General features: G+C 42.1%; 1 protein-coding gene across 1 annotated transcript in view; it reads left to right on the forward strand.

Moving 5' to 3' along the window:
• Positions 1-20,905, forward strand: part of COL24A1 (collagen type XXIV alpha 1 chain) — a 979,161-nt gene that overhangs the window by 771,492 nt on the left and 186,764 nt on the right. The window contains exons 32-36 of the mRNA XM_078645481.1: positions 1,189-1,242; positions 6,555-6,608; positions 8,327-8,380; positions 8,559-8,612; positions 18,797-18,850. Of these exons, the coding sequence (XP_078501607.1) occupies positions 1,189-1,242; positions 6,555-6,608; positions 8,327-8,380; positions 8,559-8,612; positions 18,797-18,850 (270 nt within the window). The remainder of the gene's footprint in view (positions 1-1,188; positions 1,243-6,554; positions 6,609-8,326; positions 8,381-8,558; positions 8,613-18,796; positions 18,851-20,905) is intronic.

Consider the following 20,905-nt stretch of genomic DNA (forward strand, 5'->3'; position numbering starts at 1 on the left):
AGCCTGCCAGGTTGAGATTCAAAAGCGTAATATTCAACCATCTGTAATGGAGCTTTTTCTATGTATGTATGCATGTGGTATTTCTATAGTGTGAACCTACACTAAAGGCAGGGTAGTCCTGTACAGGGGCAAAGACAACCATCAGTAAATATCGCACAAATATGGAAATCCTCCTTGCTCTCCGCTTGTCTTTATGAATAATGTCTGGGAAGGAAGGATCTAAAGATCAGTTTATTTAAGAAAGTTGGCACTTGGTGAAGTGTCTCTTGCTAAGACTCCATTCCTGTGTGTTTATTTTATTTCTATTGGGATATGTTTGTAATCATGAGCTTCAGCAAAGAGTGTATTTTATTTATGGTTTATTGTTCACTGCAATTAAAGAAGCAGCTTTATACGACGTATCAGATTCAGTTCTGTAGCTCTTCAGGGTTAGTTTTGTGTTTAATAAATATAAAAATAACAGAGCAAATATCATTGCACAGAGAAGGTGGTCTTCTCCCTTTACTGAAAAAAGATCAGATGAGGTAAAAATAACTGACGTGGATTAGGTCCCCTAAACCTCTGATTGCTCTTGGACCTCCTGACTCAGATGTCCCACAATCTGTGAAGGTTGCAAGGCAGAAAAGGAATATCAAGACATGGGAACCTTGTGAGATGTGATTGAGCATACTGAGAATGGGGACAGCCGAATGGGAAGAACACTGACCTGACAATGTATTGTGCAGAGGTAGAAATATCACATTTGACAAACTGACAAATGAGGAAAACAAATTGGAGACTGAAAGTCAATGGAGAGCAAAAACAAGCGGCAAATCAGATGAAAGATTGACAAGGTAACGATCTCATTATCAACTGAAAAGGATCTGAGTAGAGGAAACGGTCTCTTAGAGCTCCCTGACATCAAATATAATGAAACATCTACACCTGTTTGCCTCATGATATGCTAACTCAAAATGCAATTGAAAAAATTGTACATAATGTGTCCCCTTTTGCTAGTACTATATCACTACTAAGCTTCTTTAAAAACAAACTTGGAGTCCACCCTTTTGGTGGAGCATTAGAACAAATGTGTTTTACAAATGTGCTGGTAAATAAATGAGCTATGTATTGTAACACAATGCACAATTAGGTGTTGAAAACAATTATCTCTTTTAAATGTTTCACTTTTTTATTTTACATGTTTTCTAGGGTTTGTCAGGTGTTCCTGGAAGTAGTGGAGATAAAGGACCAATGGGAGAACCAGTAAGTGTGACACTAAACAATTATTTTGAAATGCACTGTATGATACGGGTAGAATTCTACCAAACTCTGGATGTCTGAGATGAAAGTATAGAGCAGCTGTAGTGTTAATAGCCGTGTTCTGTGTTTAGTCATTTTGTGAAGACCAAGGACAAGATGTCGCTCGGCCCCACTTCGGTTGTCATACCATGGTCTACTGTGTATAGTCACTCAGGGCTCATCAGTGAGCTCAGCCTTTTTGTATAGCCAGCATTAGATAAATGTAAAACGTTACATGTACACAATAACATATCGCATCATGATTAGTCTTGACATTTTTCTTCTACTTAATCGTCCAGTGTTTGTTTACGCTCTATTGACTTTTACCTGTGACCACATCTTCTACAGGTAGAACCATGTGTCGCAATGTCAGTCCCTACCAGAAAAGAACCTGTGTGAAATTAACATCACAACTTATAACACACAGAGGAATTCTGCCCAATTGTAAATGTTGTACAATTTATCAATAACCATTGAATAGCTCCCAGCTGTGGCAGGAAAAAGGTGAAAGAGGTCTTATGTCATGGAATGTGAAGCACAAGCAAGGTGTTCTCCCAAGGCTTCACAGCCTGGCAGTACCCATAGCCGAGTCTCCGGCAGTGTGAATAAGGGTGAATTTCAGCTCTTCATGGCTAACACAATCCATGCATAGGGCAAGCTCGACTTGTGTTTGTACTTTCAGCGGACAGGAGCCATATTCTAGGAAGGTAATGACCACCTCTATCCATAAGTCTGCAATCGGTCTTCCTCATACCCCCTATATTTCTCAACTCTGAGTCCATTTCTCCACTTGAATTTTCCACCAACTATTGGTGGGGTGGGGCATGAAGCATTTTACGGTGGTTGAAAATGCCCCTATGCCAGGTCTAGGATCCTATTACCTACCCTTTTCTCAGGTTTCTGGCATATAGCCCAAGAAGGCACATTTCTACTGTGTGGAGCTGGAGGCGACCTAGCGTACGCTCCAGGTCTTCTGTGACTTGGAACCCCAAGTGGTTTACTATTGAGCAGCTCCACACCATGTGGAGGAAGACCGCTTAGTTCAAGGCACATCTGGGGCAGTTAAGATCAGTGGTGTGTAATAACACATTCAGTCATTGTAGTGTGAGGCATGTAAAGTCTAAGTAGTTGAACTGGATGGACTTAAACCACATGTTACGTGGGAAGGTGTAGGTGCACTTTAGGAACTGGCCCCACTCCTTTCCAGTCAAGGACATACCTATACAGTCCTACCACTTGGCCTTCAAAGCTGGCAGGTCATCGACCCTCATGGCCAGTGCAGTTTCGTATAACCTGGAGATCAGGTACCTGCTTTCGCCTAAGATGAGTAAGGAGTGTAGGAGGTCATGGGCAGGGGGTTCCGGCTCTAAAATGTCCAGGTGATGTTGTATAGCTCCTGTTAGTGCCCCACAGGTGAGGAAATGAGCACCTGGTATATTGTCCCTGGCAATCAGCTCTTCTAGTGTGCAGAAGGAGACCTCTGAGTAGCAGTCCACCAATATCGCCACTCCCACCCCCGCCCAAGATGCTCCCATACTAGACCTAAGGTTCTCACTGGCTCTGCAGGGCTTGAACATTCTGGAGAAATCGGGAAGGTTCGGGAATTACTCCAATTTGTGCTGAGTCCAGAAACCTGTGTAAAGTCGTCTAGCAGTACGAAGTTCCAGGGAAATGCTGTTATGGGAATCCTTAAGAAGATCCACTTGTCATCCGCATAAAGGGAGCACATCTGTTCCCCGTTGTGTAGTGGAATACCCATGTCCTGGCCTTCCAGCGCAGGAGGCAAAGAAATGGTTCAGCCGCCAGCATAAAGAGCCTCAAAGGGTCAGAGATACACTTACCCATGCATACCTGCGTGCTAGCGTAAAGCAATGCAACTTATTTGTTCCAACACCCCACAGGGATATCCTAGTCATGACCACACGCAGATAATCCCTCCTAAGGGTATCGAAGACCTTCTTTATGTCTATGGTGAGGACTAGGGCCTCAGGGAATTGAACCTTGTTTGTTTCAGCCAGCACTCGATACAGGCGCTGGATGTTATGGGATGTGCTGCGTTTAGGAAGTAAACCATTTTGGTCTTCATGCACCAACGCAGCCTGGTGGGGTTGGAACCGGTTCACCATTATTTTGCTAAGAATTTTACAGTCTAAGTTCAGAATAGAAATATATATAAATCAACTTATATTGTTTGGTTACTTAAAACCATTACAAATTAAAACAACATAAACAATATATTAAAATTGCATATGCACAGACTTAGAAGCATTTAAATTAATCTGTAGAACTCCATGGTTAATCAAACAACATAACTTCTCCACAGAGGCTCAGGTACCAAATCACCTTGCAACCAACTTCAAATTCAGCATAGAAAGTGGGCAATATGCTGTTGCGTCTGTGGCGTCACTCAGTAGCTCAGGTATGGAAATGATCAGCGCCTCTCTGGCCGTGTCCAGGAGGCGTCTGCATTCTAACTCTTTGGGGTACATTTCAGCAGCCTAGGGTCTATGTGTGGGGAATAAGTCTGGTAAAATTAGTCTGTAAGGCCATCCGCCCCTGGTGTCTTACCTCGCATCAGGGTTTCAATAGCCTCTCTGATTTCTGGCTCCGAAATAGGGGCACCTAGTCCTTCTCGCTCCTCCTCTGGCAACTATTGTATCCTGTCAAAGAAGATGCCCAAAATCTCATCAGCTATAGGGTCACTGGCTTTGCATAGTTCCAGATAGTTCCAGTAAAGACTTCATAGATGTTGGTTTGTGATGGAACTAAAGTATTGTGGTTCCCTGTGTCATCCGGGCTTTTTCAGCCATGCCAATAATTTGCCTGTGTGTCTTACCTCTGCATGCTCAACCTCAATGTGTTCCCACCGCTGCAAGGAGTGAAGTTTCCCTTGCGCCACAGTGTGCTTCACCAGCTTTTTGCGTAGGAATGGCATCATTTTAGGGTAACCCGTGGCCTCAGTTTCCAAACGTCAGATGTTGCCTTCCAGAGTGGTCAACTCAGTGCAGAGTGAATGCTCCATACCTATGGATTGAATGGAGCAGTGCCCCATATCAAGGTTTAAAGGCATCCCATTCAATGTTCGTATGGAAGGTGCTGTGTACATTTATGGTGAAGTAGGCTGCAATTTGGTCTCCCTGGGGTCCCTGAAAATGGGCTTGCACAGAAAGCTGGGAGAGAGCCTTCAGATGGAGATGTGCGATGTGCGCTCTTTCCAATGGAGCTCAGTCAGTAAGGGGTTGTGTTCTGATATCGTACGACCTAGGTATTCAATGCATAACTTGGACAACAAGCCCTTCCAAGCCTAGTATTTTGTATATGCAGACGTTTAGGTTGTATATTGGGAAGTAATAAGAAAGTTCCCTGTGTCATGGATTCTGTTCATGCCATGCACCCAGACCCTGTAGCCTTGTGCCAATCTTAGCATGGGAGAGTCTGCTAGTGGAGGGAAAGATCGGTCGAGGTCAACATCCCCAAAACATTCGTAGTCACCCTCCCCCCCCCCCCCCACCCCCCAGTAAAGTCGGGACATCAGGGTCATGCATAAGAATTCTTGAAAGTGTAGATAGGAATTGTGGTTGGCCCACATTTGAGGTGTAAATACTACCAGTTCATATGTAGAGACCATTAAGTCCTTCTCGTTATGATGGCATATCGGCAGTCATTGTCAATATGTGTCTTTAAGACTTCTAAAGGGACCCCTGGTCTAACCTAAATCAGCACTCTCCTGAAAAAGGCAGAGCATGCTGTTGCATAGATGTGTTCCCACCAGTGTCTCTGTAGCATGGGCACCTCAAGGCCCATCAATGTGTGTCTGCTGAAGGAGACCTATGTCCACCACCCTATGCTTTAGGATCTTGTGTCTCTTGTTTATAGATCCCATCACATGAGCATTTCAACCTTGGAAGGAAAATTACATCATCCTCTCCACCCTGGTATGGATAATAATTCCCAGCACCCTCACCCCAGGCCAGAGTAAATATCTATAGACACCAAACCCTCAATACCATTATGTCTTGGGAAGGCTTTTCTTGTGAGAGGTGGATGCCGCAACAGCTACTGCAGAGGTCTCTCTCCCCTCTGACTCTGCTGTAACAGAATAGGGGAGGATCAAGGTTAGTGAAGCCAGTCCACCTCAGTAAGAAAAGGCTAGGTGTATGGGCAGGCCTCCAGCCAGCTGGTAGCCATCAACTTTCAAGCATAGTGTCACACAACAAAGACTTCACCTCTCACCCGGCCGAAGGGGTAAAAGAAGGAGGCTAGCAGGGGAGCGCAGAATATCCAGAGTCAAAGAATATCAGCCAACCTGGGAGTTATTTGAGGTTCAGACACAAGGTGTTCAGAGAATGAATCAGAGTTCAGGCTGTCTGAGTAAGAGGTGGACCGATGTGGCACAGGGGAGGGAGCTCTCCAGCAACATCCGCAGAGAGGATGCAGCATCCAGCGCCACCACCCTCCCCCTCTATATCTGGCTCCATCTCAGGCATACATTGCTGGTCCCCTCTCAGCATCCTTGATGGCATCATTTCTTTGCACCCACCCACTCCTACCCACAAGTGAAAAATGGTGGTATTGTCTTTGGAGATAAACTACATTTTCAGCCACAAGTTTCTATTTTTTTAACACATTGCTTCCTAATCCTTAAACCTCTTTGCAGGAACCTTTGTCTATCTCCATTGTCTCATTGGGTCTTAGCCCACAAGGATATAATATTCAGCAATGTGTGCATTTGCCAAAGAGGTCTCTAGTTGGCTGGTCATCTATTTCTCAGATCCTGCTTTTCCAAATAATCCCATTCTCGCACACTCGCATCTAGTATGTGCTTTCTGTGTGAAGCAGTTACGGAGTGGGAGAAGAATTGTTTATTTTTTACATCGAATACATCGAAGATTTTGAACACCCTTCCCCTTCATATATGGGCTTTCATGAATCATTCTATTTTTCAGATACTTCTCAACACGTGGCTTTTTATTGCCAGTGTCTACTTAAATTCGCCCTGATCTGTTGTCTGAGAAACTTTGCTCTATGATACATATTGTATGCTGCAGATGGGTATTCAACATCACTTTAAGGGCTTATGTGCTTTAAATTAGCATATACCTGTGTATTCTTTAACTGTATGAGATGTCTGGTTTGTATTATCGTGTGCACGTGTAACTTACTAAGTTTCAGATTTATCTGTCTTGATGTTTACGGCCGAATGATATAACCACAAATTCAGTGTTTAATGTGAAAAGAAAGTGAGAGGTGGACTAATATGATTGTGTTCATGCCAGGGACCAAGAGGACAACAAGGTGATCCTGGTCCTTCTGGGGAAATGGGCCCTGAGGTACGTTTCTGTTATTGAAAAACATTACAGATGTGGTTAACATTATAATTTTATTAGCTTGGGACTGTGCTTGCATTTATATGAACAAACTTTAATCAGATGTTAGCTCCACTGACAATTGTACTTCAAAGCAAAGATTGTGGAGAGAAGGGGGACCAACCAAACTCAACAGCTATTATCTTTCATCACTTCCTAGATCTGGCCTAGCTGACTTTCAGGCCACCAGTGTGATAATCCTATAGGCTTGAAAAACACCCCGGAACGCATTTTGTACTATATACAATTTATGAAATTGTATATAGTAGAGATTGCATCTTGGAATCTTGCTTGACTTCTCACTTTTCTAGATATTAAAGCACCAAACCTATAGTCAAGGAGTTGAATGTAGACTTTGGTTTGGTCTTCCCTGGCTGCAAAAATGGATATTGTAAAGCTGGATTCATTGCTGGGATACATGCTACGCCCACATTATCTGCATCGCTTTATCATCCACATGTACTCCATGACATGCTGATTGACAAAGCTTGTACATGTCCAGCATGTGAATTGCTAATCCCTTTATAGTGTGTGGCCACAGAAAGACAAACAGAGAACTACTTCTGATTATCTGCAGGAGACACAGTGGTGATGCAACCCAAGCTTGTGCTGTAATGATGCCACGAATATCAGTTTTCATGGGGGATTCGGTACTTTCTCACAAGTGAAACAAGCATATGTTTTAACTTTGATAATGACCATATATTCTCCCATGGGCATGGGTAGACCTCTTCAGTTCAGACTTTGTGGCACATTTTGCCATTGTGTTTTTGTTTGGTGGTGCTGATGAATTACAATACACTATTCAGTTTAGCAGTCGGTTACCCATTGTAGAAACCTGAACACATTAGTCACATCTTGTGGGGCTACCTTGCTAAATATTAAGAATAAGTTGCTTAAAGACTCTGTGTAGAACATTATATTGGTTTTAAACTGAGCACAACTTACTTCCAGATTGGTTTGGGATTGAAAAAACTGTCTAAGTATTAATTATCATATGGAAGGGACAAGTGATAGGCTGTGCAAGGGGTGTGTGTCTCAGGAGTACAGAATGATGTGAATGGCTAAAGGGCATCAGTCCATCTTACAATCAATGAAAATCCTGATATGGCAGGAGGAACAATTTCCCACTGCTAATGGTGCTCCTATTTTTTCTAAACTACATGTAGCTACACACGTTGCTTAGTTTCAATGTCGTTGCTAGACTTTTTGCCGCCTGTGTTGGTCTAAGTGTTTGCTGCACGTGACGGCCGCAGGTAAGAGTGGGGAGGGAGGCGACATCAGGGACACAGGTGACGACGAGGCTGATGCCGCCCTTGGCAAATCGCCCCACCCCTACCCCTGCTTAGTTTCCTGTAACCCAATAAATAAGTAGTTACAAACATGCTTTGAGACTTTGGATGACCCCTACTTACTGGAGGCTGATCGCTGATATTAATAGTGTCCCACTTCGGAATTCACTAGCTTTGGTTTTTTTTAGATGACAATAAGTAGCCCTCCTTCACATTGTAGCGATTCAGATCCAATGGTTACGGGACATATACAATGTCATTATTTTCAATACAGACTTTGCTGTTTAAATAACAATGCACATAAGAAGTGACAATTATACAAAATGTCTTGCACTATGTTTTCTGCAATGTTGTTTTATCATGTGCAATACCATTCTTATTATCATGTAGGGACTTCCTGGCACTGAAGGAGAGGTTGGTCCTCAGGGTGAACCTGGTGCAAAGGTACGTTTTGGACTTAAAATTTGTATTCTCACTGAAAACAAAGCTACAAATATAATTGATTCATTCTTTAATGATGATACATCCATTAATAGAGATGCGAGATCAGGATTTCCACAGTCTAAACTACTGTTATTAAAGTTATTTTCTTCCCCAGAATTAATGTAACTTCTGTATTTAGGGAGATGTTGGACCTGATGGGAATGCTGGGGAGCAAGGAGAAGCAGGTTTAAGGGTGAGTTTTACAAAAACTAAATATACTGTGTGGCAAAATGTATTACGTTTTCCTCACTTCAATGCCTGTTGAAGGTTTTTCTGTAGGAAAGGATTCCACTTTAAATGTATAGATTTTGTCTGTTGAATTGTAGCTAAATATGAGATTATGAGATAATATCAAACACATCACCTTTTCTGTAATTGACATATAAGATAATATATCTAATAATAGTAACTAGGTATATGGTGCGCAATACCTGCATTTTGCCACTTCTTCTAAGCAGTGTAAATAGGAGGTATGGCTGGATTCTGTTAAATTGCCCAAAGATATCTAAGTAGTAAATTGCTTTAAGGAATTGACTTTTAGCTGGATGGGAAAAAAATTAGAGGTATCAAGGAAGTAATACATTTTCATAACTCGGAAACCTTCTCTTTTGCTACTTCGCCCATGATATCTGCAGTTGGTCCTTGAACTTCCTTGAAAACTACTACATTGATAGATACTTCACTTACCTAGATGGCACTTCAACAACAACTTAACTCTCCACATCACTTAGTTTACTCTCCAAACTTCAAGGCAGGTGGTATGTATAGTAGTAAGGATGGACATGTATGAGGCTCAGGGGACTTGAGAAAACCATGTAGGCCCAAAGGTATCTTGATAATAAAAAGTATACCTCTGATCTCTATATTCTATCAACTATGAGCTCCACATCAGAGCTGTTCTTAGTGGTGATATTCTTAATTGCATTTAAATGTTCCAGTCCTCAAAAGAAGGCTGATGGAAAGGCAACACACACATTGTACTGTAGAAATTGTAGTAATCTGTAGCTGTCTGGAAGTGAAAATAACTCCAAATGGACTAATGAGAAAAGGCTTAAGGCTCCCACTCATCTCCATCATGTCTCCTTCTTGAAACAGGTTATGCTGAACCAGACTAAAGATGCATTGATTTTACCAAGATATGTGCATATCTCGTAGAAATAGGTGGTCCTCCAAACCAAATAGCACCGATGTCTTTACTACTCATAAAAGTTAAAAATGCTTCCTGCATTCGAACAACCTTTGAACTTTAAATATCAATGGGCTCGCCTTCCAGCAGCTTATCTCCAAAATTTCTTCCTCATCAACTGACCACACACTGTAAAGCATGTGGCATTCTCCCTGTCATGGCCTGCGTCTTTTCTCAAAACTACTTATTTCCTCAAAAAGTAGCAGACTACAAAATGTTAAGAGCTAGACAGATCTCTAATTCTCTAGATCATCTATGCAAGACTCCTGGGGAACATACTTCAAGTTTTTGTCCCACGCCTATAAAGCCCTCCCCGACCAAGGTCCAGCCAACTTGAACCACTGCCTGCAACTCCACATACCGACTAGGAATCGCCCCTCCACACACCTCGTTCTCGTACAGACACCACGTATCCGCTGCTTCCGCTTTGGAAGACGCTTCTTCTCCCACCTCACAGCCAAAGACTGAAACGCCCTCCCCGTCACTTCCACACTGCATGCTCGCTGACCCGATTCAGGAAGTGATACCTGCAGCAGAGCGCATGGGCACCCTCTGGGGTGATTCCCTGACCTATGCAAGTACGACTTAATTGATTTATTCCATGCTAGTAAATATTGATGTTTGCAGCATGTTAAAAGGTCTAGACCAATCATTATTTATACTTTCTAACAAAATAAACCTATATGTTTACAATCTTGACTGTATCGCCCCTAAAAATGGAAAATTCTTGCTGCTATGAGCTCATCAATAGTTGACTGGTGGAAAAATAGTCATGCCTGTTCAGACCAGTAAAATAAGAGACATTTCAAGCTTTAGTCAACCCCTTGATAATACCCTCTGCCATAGTTAGGTTGTAGCAGTGCCTTTTTCTATACCTCAAAAAAGGGCATACCAGGCCACTGGAAATAATGCAAACTAAAAAAGTATGTGTAGCCAGAGTTATCAAATTCTAAGCAAGAGCTAGCCCTACTCCCCTTTTCTGTGATTTCAGCTGCACCCCAAGGCAGAAGACAATCACACAAAAGGCATTGGTCTTGACTTTCAGAGCCACTCTTAATTCAGACAGTGACTCCAAACACCAACAGATATTACCATTTGATCCCCTCAGGAGAAGATTGGATATATTAAGGCAAACTTGGAGAGTGCAGTACATTCATGAGAGGAATCCACAAACTGAAGCTACTGCTTCTCTCAATTACACAATGATTCTCCTTTTTTATTCAAAAAGCACACAGCCTCTTCTCTCATCAGTTCTGAGCCGATTTCGCCAACCACAATTCCTGGGAAAAGCACATTTCCATATGAAAAATTCATGTGAAACATGAACATTGTTATTTACAATGTTGGAATAAAGCAAGGGCATTTCTTGCTCTGCCTCCACACCTCCTCCTTACTCAAGATATACCCTTACCTTTATTCCTTTCCCGATTTGTTTTTTTGCAACGTGTTTCAATGACATTTGTGCCTTTATTGCAATGTCCCCTTATTTCTACATTTGTAGTAGAAAAGTTAGTTTGGCTGTTTCTCCCTACCAAAATACACCTCTTTTTTGCCAGAAAAGTGAAGGCTAAAGAGCTTCAGAGATGGGAGAGGTGAACATCATTTCTATATGATTAATGTGTGCTTCCAAGTCTAAGGTACTGTCTATGAAGAGAATATTTTTGCAGTTGAATCTTAGTCATAGAATGTGGTCAAAGATAGTGGAGGATGAGAGGGTGAATGCTGATTGATAAAATTCTCTTTATTGCAATGCCAAAATTAACAGCCTTCTTCCCAGTAAGCCAGCTGCAGACCATCAACATGTAATGACTCCCACACAACTGGCGAAGCTGTTAAAGAAGCATAGCTAAAATCCTTTGATATTGATGAGACACTTTGTGATCTCAGTAGTATGAGTAAATCCAATAACATTACTTCATAAGGGCAACAAATGGTTGCACTGCTTTAAGTGGGAGGGCTTTTCCTGACAAAATATGCAAGTTACATACAATTGATGCCTATTTGACCATTAATCCTTTAAAAAAGGGTGTAGGTAGAAAGCTTAGGAAACTAATATTTGGAATACAGTAACAGGTAACAAAGTGAGTGAGATCGCCATACTTTTTTTTATAAACAGGCTGACATTAGTCATGCTAACAAAGAAACAATAAACTTTTCCGTTCTGCTCTTTAGTAAAGCTATGCAAGGTCGTCTGATGAGCATAAAGCTAAAATGTAAGGAAGTGTTTTTGACACAATTGCCTGTTTTGGCTACATCTCTGAGGCATTGTGCATGCAGCAGTATAGATGCAAGAAGCTGCCCATCCAGCTTCACCCTCATCTCTCCATTGAGAATCAATCAGAGAGGTAGAATGTATAAAGAGGTCTAAGAATTAGGGAGGGTTAGACACGAAGACTGGTTGCTTGGGGAGAAGGCTGGAGAGCTGACATCTGAGCTTCTCGGAGGCATGTGGGGATAATGCATGGCTTGGCATAAATATAGAACTAGATGTAACTAACTATTTAGCAAAGCCCTTCATTGGGAGGCAGTATAACACTCGGTAGGGTTTATATTCATTACTATAGACAGTAGGAATAGGCAATATAAAATGCATTGGTTTTCTAATATCCATTTTGTTTTATGTGATGTGATGTGTTGATTGTACATAATTAATACATAATTATTATAAACACCAATTCCTGTGTCTGTCTACTGTCTCTTCAGGGTATGGGTCTCCGCACCCACAAATAATCTGTGTTGATAACAGTATTTCGGTGAGGGTTGTCTGACTCACATCCCTCTGAATATGGATGAGCCTAGCTCATTGCAGAGAAGGGTGAAAGATACCTGCATGTTTTTCTTTTCTCTGAAGTGTGGGCAATAAACAAATACCCCTTTGAGGGTAAAGAAAACTGTCTGGAGTGCCCTTTTTTTAGAGGGGTTCCCTATGGTACATACATTTGAAGATGCATAGTGACAGTGGGGAACCTTGGCGAAATCCACAGGACATAGCTGCATTGGATAGTAACATTTTCTTATTTCTGTGGCTCAGAAAGTTGGAGAAACATCTTAGCTAGCCTCCCATACTATTAGCTACCCACTGCTGAAAGATGACTAAGCAAGATGTTGTGGTCTATGGCGTAGGCGATAGAGATGCCGAGTAGAATCAAAAAACTCATCTGACCCTTCATCAAAAGCTTCAAAAATGTTATCATCTCATTAACTACAGCTATTTCTGATGAGTGGCCCAAGCAGAAAGCTAAGAGGTGTGAGTAAATGAGGTGAACCTGATCTCAATACATCTGGAGCTGTCTGGCTGGTAACCACTTTACCAGAAGATCTTATGGGTAAACCTGTGAATGGCATGTAGTTACTAGACACTAAAGAATACAGACCCCATATTGTTAGTGGCAGTGAAATAATCATATTTCTCACAATTATTAGGATCACCCCTTGGAAGAGGTCAAGATCATGAAATCTTTGGAGCAACCATCCAGGTGTGGGTTATTCGTAGTACCAGCCTTTGAACTGATATAGAAGAGATGTTTAAGGGCCAAACAAAAGTTGAAGACAGAATCTAAACAAGTACAGGTTCCAGCACTACTTACATAGAAAGAGATGTCATGGATGAATGTGAAGTACTGGATGACAAATTCTCTATCACAGGTTTATAAATCGCCTTGATGTTGCTGCAGATTGTCATTATTTGAAACATGTCCTCCAACATGTTACAGAGATCTTGACCCGCAAAAAGAATCACAGAGAAATGGGGAGGGATAAAAAGAGAAAGCATTCTTTTGTTGAGATTTTCGCTTGGTTGGTCATGTAATGGTAGAAAAGAAATTTCTGAAACACAAATGCTTGATGGTAAATTCTAAGATGTGTCTTGTCATTTGAGAGGTTAGTAGAAGTGTATTTCGTTTTGCGTTTTCATTTCTGGTTTATGAATGTTTCTTTCAGTATTTTGAGATTAGAAGAGAACCATTTATTTTCCCAAATCATTTCTAGGGGCTAGAGAGATGAGGGTGTCATAACATGACTATCCCAGCCTTTCACATGCTCTAAGGTGGCTTGGCAGCTCTTGGATGTCTTAGCATCTCCCTCGTGATGTAGCTGCTTTAGGATGACTTAGCAGTCACCCTACAGCTGTATGTCCGAGCTTCAACTGTTGAAAAGTGGTATTCCAGGTTGTCACAGAAACATGGGGTAGTATGCTTCTTGTTCTGCTGTAAAGGTATGTGTGTTTAAAGTAAATTGCCTGATGGTTGGTCCATATTAAAAGCTAAAATTCAATTTTTCTTAAGCTGACATTTTTAAAAACATCTAAGGCCTGACTTTGATAATGCCTCGGTTCATTAATTAACCACATGACTCTAGGGTGGGACAATTTGTCAAGAAACCTAACTGCAAGTCAAGATGATGACTCATCAATTGAACATCTGATTAAAATCTCTGAAGCTAGTGAAAGGTGCAAGCAATTGGGTTTCAGATTGGTTAGGGTATGCACCTAAGCCTGACAGAACCCACACTCTAGTCGGGGTAAGTGAGGTACACACACAATATAACCCCTGCTCATCCCCTTGGTAGCTGGGAACAGCAGTCAAGCTTATCCCAGAGGCAATTAGCAAAAGCATTTGCGCAATACACAGAAACATCAGTGACACACATATCCACCACAAAAAATACTCCACCCAAGGGTATATAAACAATATCTCATATATTGTATATAAAACACATAGACCAGAATCACATAAATCCCTTTGACAACTAGGGAATTGTCATGGCATCACATAGATCATAAATCACTTTGCCAAACAGGCAATTGTCATAACATCACATGTAGTGTACTAAAGTACATACTTATAGGTTGCACCTGTCATAGAAACCACCATCACTACACATATAGGGGGAACCTGAAATAATGATCATTATCCTCACCAGGCAAGGCAAAAACGACATACATTAGAACACATCAGGGCCTAGCATACAGGTTAGGTCATACATAAATCATGGTTGCTGGGCATACTATGCCAGTCCTGGAAATGTGAGGAAACACAGCAGACATCACAACATCAGGGTGTAAATATGGAACATTCAACTGTGGGCCATATACGACATACATTAATACATTAGGAAATATAATGTAGGAGTTGGCTCAGAGTAAGCTCACATAAATCACCAGATATCATGAATACCCGTAATGCAGAAATGGATGGTGTGCCGCAAGAACCCCTGCGCGCCCACCAGTGACAACACAGTATCAATAATCCCCAAGTGCATGGCAAAGGAACTCTGTGCACCTATGACAGTCCTTATGGTAATTCAAGGGATTGTCAAGAATGAAGCGGGCCTATGTTGAGGACTCACCCCGGACTGCCCCTACTGAAGGCAAATGCCCCCGAGGTGTGTATAAAAATGGGTTGGGGCACATATTGAAAAATCAAGCGGCCCAAGAATGGGGCAGTAAAATGCAACTGCTGTGACCATGAGGAGCAGCTGCCAAAACCAATGCAGGTTGCTACGGCATTGTTTACTAAGGCTCAGCAATGGGTCCTCCCGTGAACGTGCAGATGGCTTCGGGGAAACAGGCGGCCTCACCAAGCACCTGTTAGTTGTTTAACAGCTGGTACGTCTTAGCCCACTCCACCACTCCACCATGTCAGTGGAGTTCCATGGCTCCGCTTGGGGTCTGTGCCAGAGGCAGGCAGCGGAGCATGCAGGCTGCAGTCACTAGCACGGAGACCTCGTTGGATCTCCCCCATGTGCCAAAGTCCGAGGGCAGCTGCCCGCGACCATGTGGTATCGGTGTTGAGACCCCAATAGGAAAAAGAAACGGTGGGAACCACAGCTGCGAGGGTTACAGCGTGGCAACTTAGACCGTTGCCACAGCCGCACATGGGAAGTCAGCAATCAGCTGAGGGAAGCATCGCGCTATCTCTCAGATCACTTGTCGGTAGCCCATATCTTCTGTCACTACACAGCACTCCTCAGGTGGTCAGAACATGCTCAGCACACGCTAATCTTGACTTGGCGAAACCGCCCTTGTGCAGGAAGAAGTGCTCCTCACCCACTTTGTAGCCTCGGGGAAAGGAAAAATACAGGGCTCACTACACACTGATCCTGGTCAGGACAAGGGGCATGCATAGCACTCCTTGGAGGGCACCGGGGGGCACACAAGCAGTAAAGTAGGCAACAGGCCAGCACACAAGATCCTTTGCAGCCAAAGAGACAGTTCTTCCAGCAGATCTGCACAATTAAGCAAAGTCCAAGTGGTAGTTTTCCTGGCAGCACAGCAATCCTCTGGTGCAGTATGTAAAGCCGGCAGTGTCTGGTTACAAGTCCCACACAATGTCTAAAATCATGGGGTCACAGCCCCTGTGCTCATACTCACAAAGTTGTGGTTCTGGGGTTACTTCAAGCAAACTTTAGGTCCAAACTTTAGACCACGACGTGTGGTCCACTAAGCAGGGTAGTGATTTCACTGCGTTGCGGGGTTATGGTTCTCCCTTTGTCATTGTCAGAAGTGCGGAATAAATCTCGAGCTCTTCTGGTCCATCACTGGCCAATGGACCACACGTCGTGGAAGAATCATATACCACACGTTCCACAATCTCTAGGAGCGGTTTTTCTGCCACACGAGGAGTGTCCATTCATAACACCTCTTCCAAGTGCTCATCAAGATCGCCTGTCCTGATGAAGACCCCAACATGAGGGAATATTAGCCCTTAACTACACAGGGGTCGAAACGTAGACTTCTACACATCAACAAACACATGGGATTGAAATCAATGAAATATTTATGCTCTATATGTTATGTTAACAGGAGAATAGAGGACCATGCATAGGCCGTAAAGGTTCTATTGTAAATATTTGCTATTGTGCTTGTCACAACACCTTTACCCTGTCCCTCACTTATCCAAACACCCCCATGTTTCCCATCGTACCTTCCCTTTACCACACTGTGAGCACTGTATAAATCACAGCTGAAAGATTTCATATGTCTTTGATTTAAAAAGCATTTATTGTATGCATAAACAAGTGTATAACAAAGTTTGAGTTAATACATGAATACCCCATTGGTGTTTTGAATTTAAAAACATCCAACGATTGTGTTACTCAGTATAATAAATATATGTTTCTGACGAACATAACAAAGAAATTTGTTGTGGTGGATTATATGTAGAATTTGATAAGTATTAATACTACCTCGACCCCCTTCTCACACGTAATGCTTTGACAACCCAGGTCAGGTAGTTTTATTTGGGTTAACCCCGTTAAAACTCAACACTATATATCCTCAAGCTGTCTATGGTTAGCCAATCACAAGCCTTCTTTTCTTGCACCTTTTAAAACTCTCTACTTCAGGTAGTCACTGGTTTGGAGTCCTCAAAAGCTGATTGTGGCATTTTCTTTGCCGCTTCCACCACCCATTGACATCTCAAGTTCCTATTATTTGAATGTAAAGCAATATTCCACTCCTAGGCTGGCTTCTACAGAGAGTTCTTCTATGATGGTATGCTCTGCAAATGCCATATTACATGACATTATAAGGTTGCCTAAAACACTTTTATTCAAATAGTTCCAAAGCCACAGTGATATGGCTGGTTTAAAATAAATCAAAATACGAATTTGAGTGAGACACTAGTATGATAGCTTTCACTGTTTCTACGTTTTATAAATTCCAGTGGCACAAAAAAGCACATACTTTATGAAAAGTAGATGTTAATTAAAAGTAAACAATATAAATTCACCATGATAAAAAAAAAACTAAGTGTTTGCTGAAGACTGTGACGTACCTGCACATCGGCTGGAGAACACAACAATAGAACATTTCATTCATAATCAGCGGTGGCTGCTCCTGAGAAGCAGCAGTGTGGGTGGGGGGGTTAAAACAAAATATTAACTTACCTGCCAGCTAGCTAGCTGGCTGGTTGCCACCGCCTCTCATCCATCTCTTTCTGGCTTCTGTGCAAGCAGGAAGCTCCCGGGCTCCCACGCTTCCCATAGCCAATCACAACGCTGCAATGTAGCATCATGATTGGTCTGAGCGCCGCAGTCCGGAACTATGCCAGGGACTGGGGGCCTGGGCATGTTCTCCACCAAGGCTTTAATGCAGCCTGGTTGGAGAACATGCAAAGTGCGCATGACTGATTGGCCGGTCCATGAGAGTTAAAGTCATTGCGCACCCTACAGAGTGCCCACCACTCCTTCCCCTTGCTCTGGGATCAGAGCAACCCCGCCCCGCCTGTAGAGCTGTAAGCTGCAGGAACAAATACAATGATAATAACATCAAGTTATTATCATTTTATTTGTCCTTCTTCGCACTGCTAAAAGCAATGGGGCGACACTCCTCCGCCTTAGCGAGCGGAGGAGCCATTCTAAATGTAATGTGATGTAATGTAATGTAAAATCGCACTTATATAGCGCTGCTATCGCTCCGAGGAGCATCTTGGCGCTCATCTACCCAGAAAGACATCAAGTTGTAGATTTTTGTCTGTGCTTAACATATAGTAAAATAAATAATTTTAAGGAACACAAATGAGAACCCAAGTGCATTCATGCCACCACTCAAAACATTTTTGCAGATTATTCCTAGGCACGCCAGAAAGAAATGCACACCACGTCTTCTGTGTGTTGTCTTCACTGTGGACTGGCAGATTTGTGTGGAAATGGTTTGGGCACTTACGTCAGAGATGCCAATCATCATACAGAGGGCTCTTAGCCTGTTGAATGATTTGTGCTTTAAAAAATATACATTTACACTTTAAACAATATGCACTTCTACGGTATGTCTAAAGAATGCATTTTTGTGATTCTAAATACTTCTGTACTACGACACCTTTGTATAATTTTTGAGTTGGTTCAATAAATATTAGCATAAGCTCCATATAATGGTTTATTTAAAAAAAAAAAACTATGCTTTCACTGAATTCCATTCTGAAACGTACTTATTTATATTACCATTCAGGCCAGTATGCGCTGCCATAAGTTTCTGTTTAGGGGGTGCAAGGCACGTGGAACTTTTCAAAGGAAAACCGTGTGCTCTGAGGAACATGGGTGTTTAATTTACTGATCTTGATTGCGGACTCCTATTTTGGTACAAATTGTAGGTGAAAGTATTTCATGGGGGCATGCGTGCGGTCATGGAAATATGTCTTGTGAAATGTGCCTGTAAATTGAAAAGGTTTTTTTTTTATTATTTATTAAAATAGGGGATGCCAGGACCACCAGGAGAAGATGGTGTTCAAGGGAAAGATGGGCCTAAGGTAAGTTTTAACTTTCTGTATAAAAATGCTTCAATGTGCATATGTTTTGTGCCTTTAAAAACAGCTGAAACGCCCAGATGTAGAGGCCCAAAGCGCCTTCAGTATTTTCAAAATGTTTTTTTGTGATTCCCTAAATTGTTGCTGAATCATTGACAGACTTTTTTTGTGCGTTTGTGGAAACATGCAATAATTGTTGGTGAACCGCTTCCATTGTATCTGTAGAAGCAACCGTGCACCAGGACTTCTGATGTTTCCCATAACTTCCATTTCGCAATGCACTTTTTTGTGTGACATTGTGACCCCTGTTGCTATAAAGGCAGGGGTTGCAGTGCTGACTGTAAATGCAAATAATGGCTCACATCAGCTGTCAGAAGTTTACATCATGGTTAAACCAAATGGTCAAGATTAGAAAATTGATTTTTTTTTTATATTCTTTCGGAAACAATGGTAGCAATGTATGCTTTTTAGCCTATGGTCGAAATTTGGTAGATGTAATAGAATCGATTCTCTGCCATTACCAGAGTAAATCTAAGAGGGAGGTGAAATACATTATTAGGTTGAAGTTTCAAGTTCCTCTTAGTTTTACTCCATCCCTTGGGGACACATAATAAAGTTCTGAGATTGTCCACCAGATTTAGTTTTATTTCCGACACTACCTTCACTGACCTCTGCAACACACACCTACATCCACAGCTCACGTATGATTCTCACTCCAAGAAAATACTCTAAGTGATCTTCTCCCGCATGGGGAGTTGTGACCAACACCACAAACGTCTGCGAGTGGTGTGAGGATGAACCCTATGATGAAGCATGCCACCTGAGGGTGGGTAATGGTTCTTACCCTAAACAAAAATAATTGTCACAAAGAGACTGCTACAGTGAAGGCCATCCAGTGTGAGTGGTTCTTCTACTCTATTGGATTGTCACACTGCTATTAGTTAGGACTTCATATTTTTCCGAGCAGCGACTGAATGTACTTATTTATATAGGTATTTATTTTGTATGGAGTCCTACAAAATAATAAATAAATGAAAACACATCTACTTTCACATGCAGGCCTCTGTCACTGCATTTGCATCGGTCCTTAGCGGTGTGGAAAACAGTTCAACCATCTAACGAATATTGATTAGCCGGACCATGTGCAACTTACTCTGACTGTTCATTTTCCCCCTAATGAGTTATTGCATCTCCTGAGGAGCAAATGGAACACATAATCATTCAATGGTTCTTCTCTTGAACAGGGTTGTACTGAGACTACACACTTTAATATCTCAATCCCGGAACCGTAATAAGTGAAAAGAACGTATTCACCAGTAAAGGTGTAATTGTATCGAAAGAGATTTAGATATTTCCCTGAGGATCCATTGCTTTCTAGAATTTATTAACATTCCCAGTTGCATACCTAGCCAATTTCAGGTTTCCAGGTGTAATGCTGGGACAGGTTTTCTGTTTTGTGGTAATGCTGGGAATGCCATGTCCCAATTCCCGCAAGCACCCGTTCCCACTGTGCAGAGATCTATACAGCATAGAATTCCACACAGGAACAATAGAACCTCCCTATGAAAGTGCATGGGTTTCTTCTCCACTGGAAAATATTTTTCCCTGTGCTAGAAAGCTTTTCCCCTATACACTCAGCAAACCTCGGGGTGAGTCTTGCCACTCCGCAACCTGGAAAGGAGTTATTGCTCCCCTTGGCTTGAGTAACTTTACAACCATTTTTAGGTGAAGGTTTGGGAATGCCTTCAAAAAGACATATTTGCGGGCTTCCTCAAACAGAATACCCCCTTCCGATGCCTTGAATAGAAATTACAACTGCGGATTCCTCTGCACTCGTGGTGGAAATATTCCCAACCAAAAATGCATTTACACCAACGAGCAAACCTTTTGTGAATCCTTGATAGGCTTAAATGAGGTGTTTATTGGCCTTAATTTTACGTTTATGACCACAATACCTTTGTGAATAGAACAAACTTATATACCTCGACTTGAGAAGCTGATCTGTCATTGCATTCCTTGGTATGGTGAACAAGAAATTTTACTTCATTTTCATATCAC

Source organism: Lissotriton helveticus, chromosome 1_1 (genome assembly GCF_964261635.1).
Source record: "Lissotriton helveticus chromosome 1_1, aLisHel1.1, whole genome shotgun sequence".
NCBI classification, from domain to species: Eukaryota; Metazoa; Chordata; class Amphibia; order Caudata; family Salamandridae; genus Lissotriton; species Lissotriton helveticus.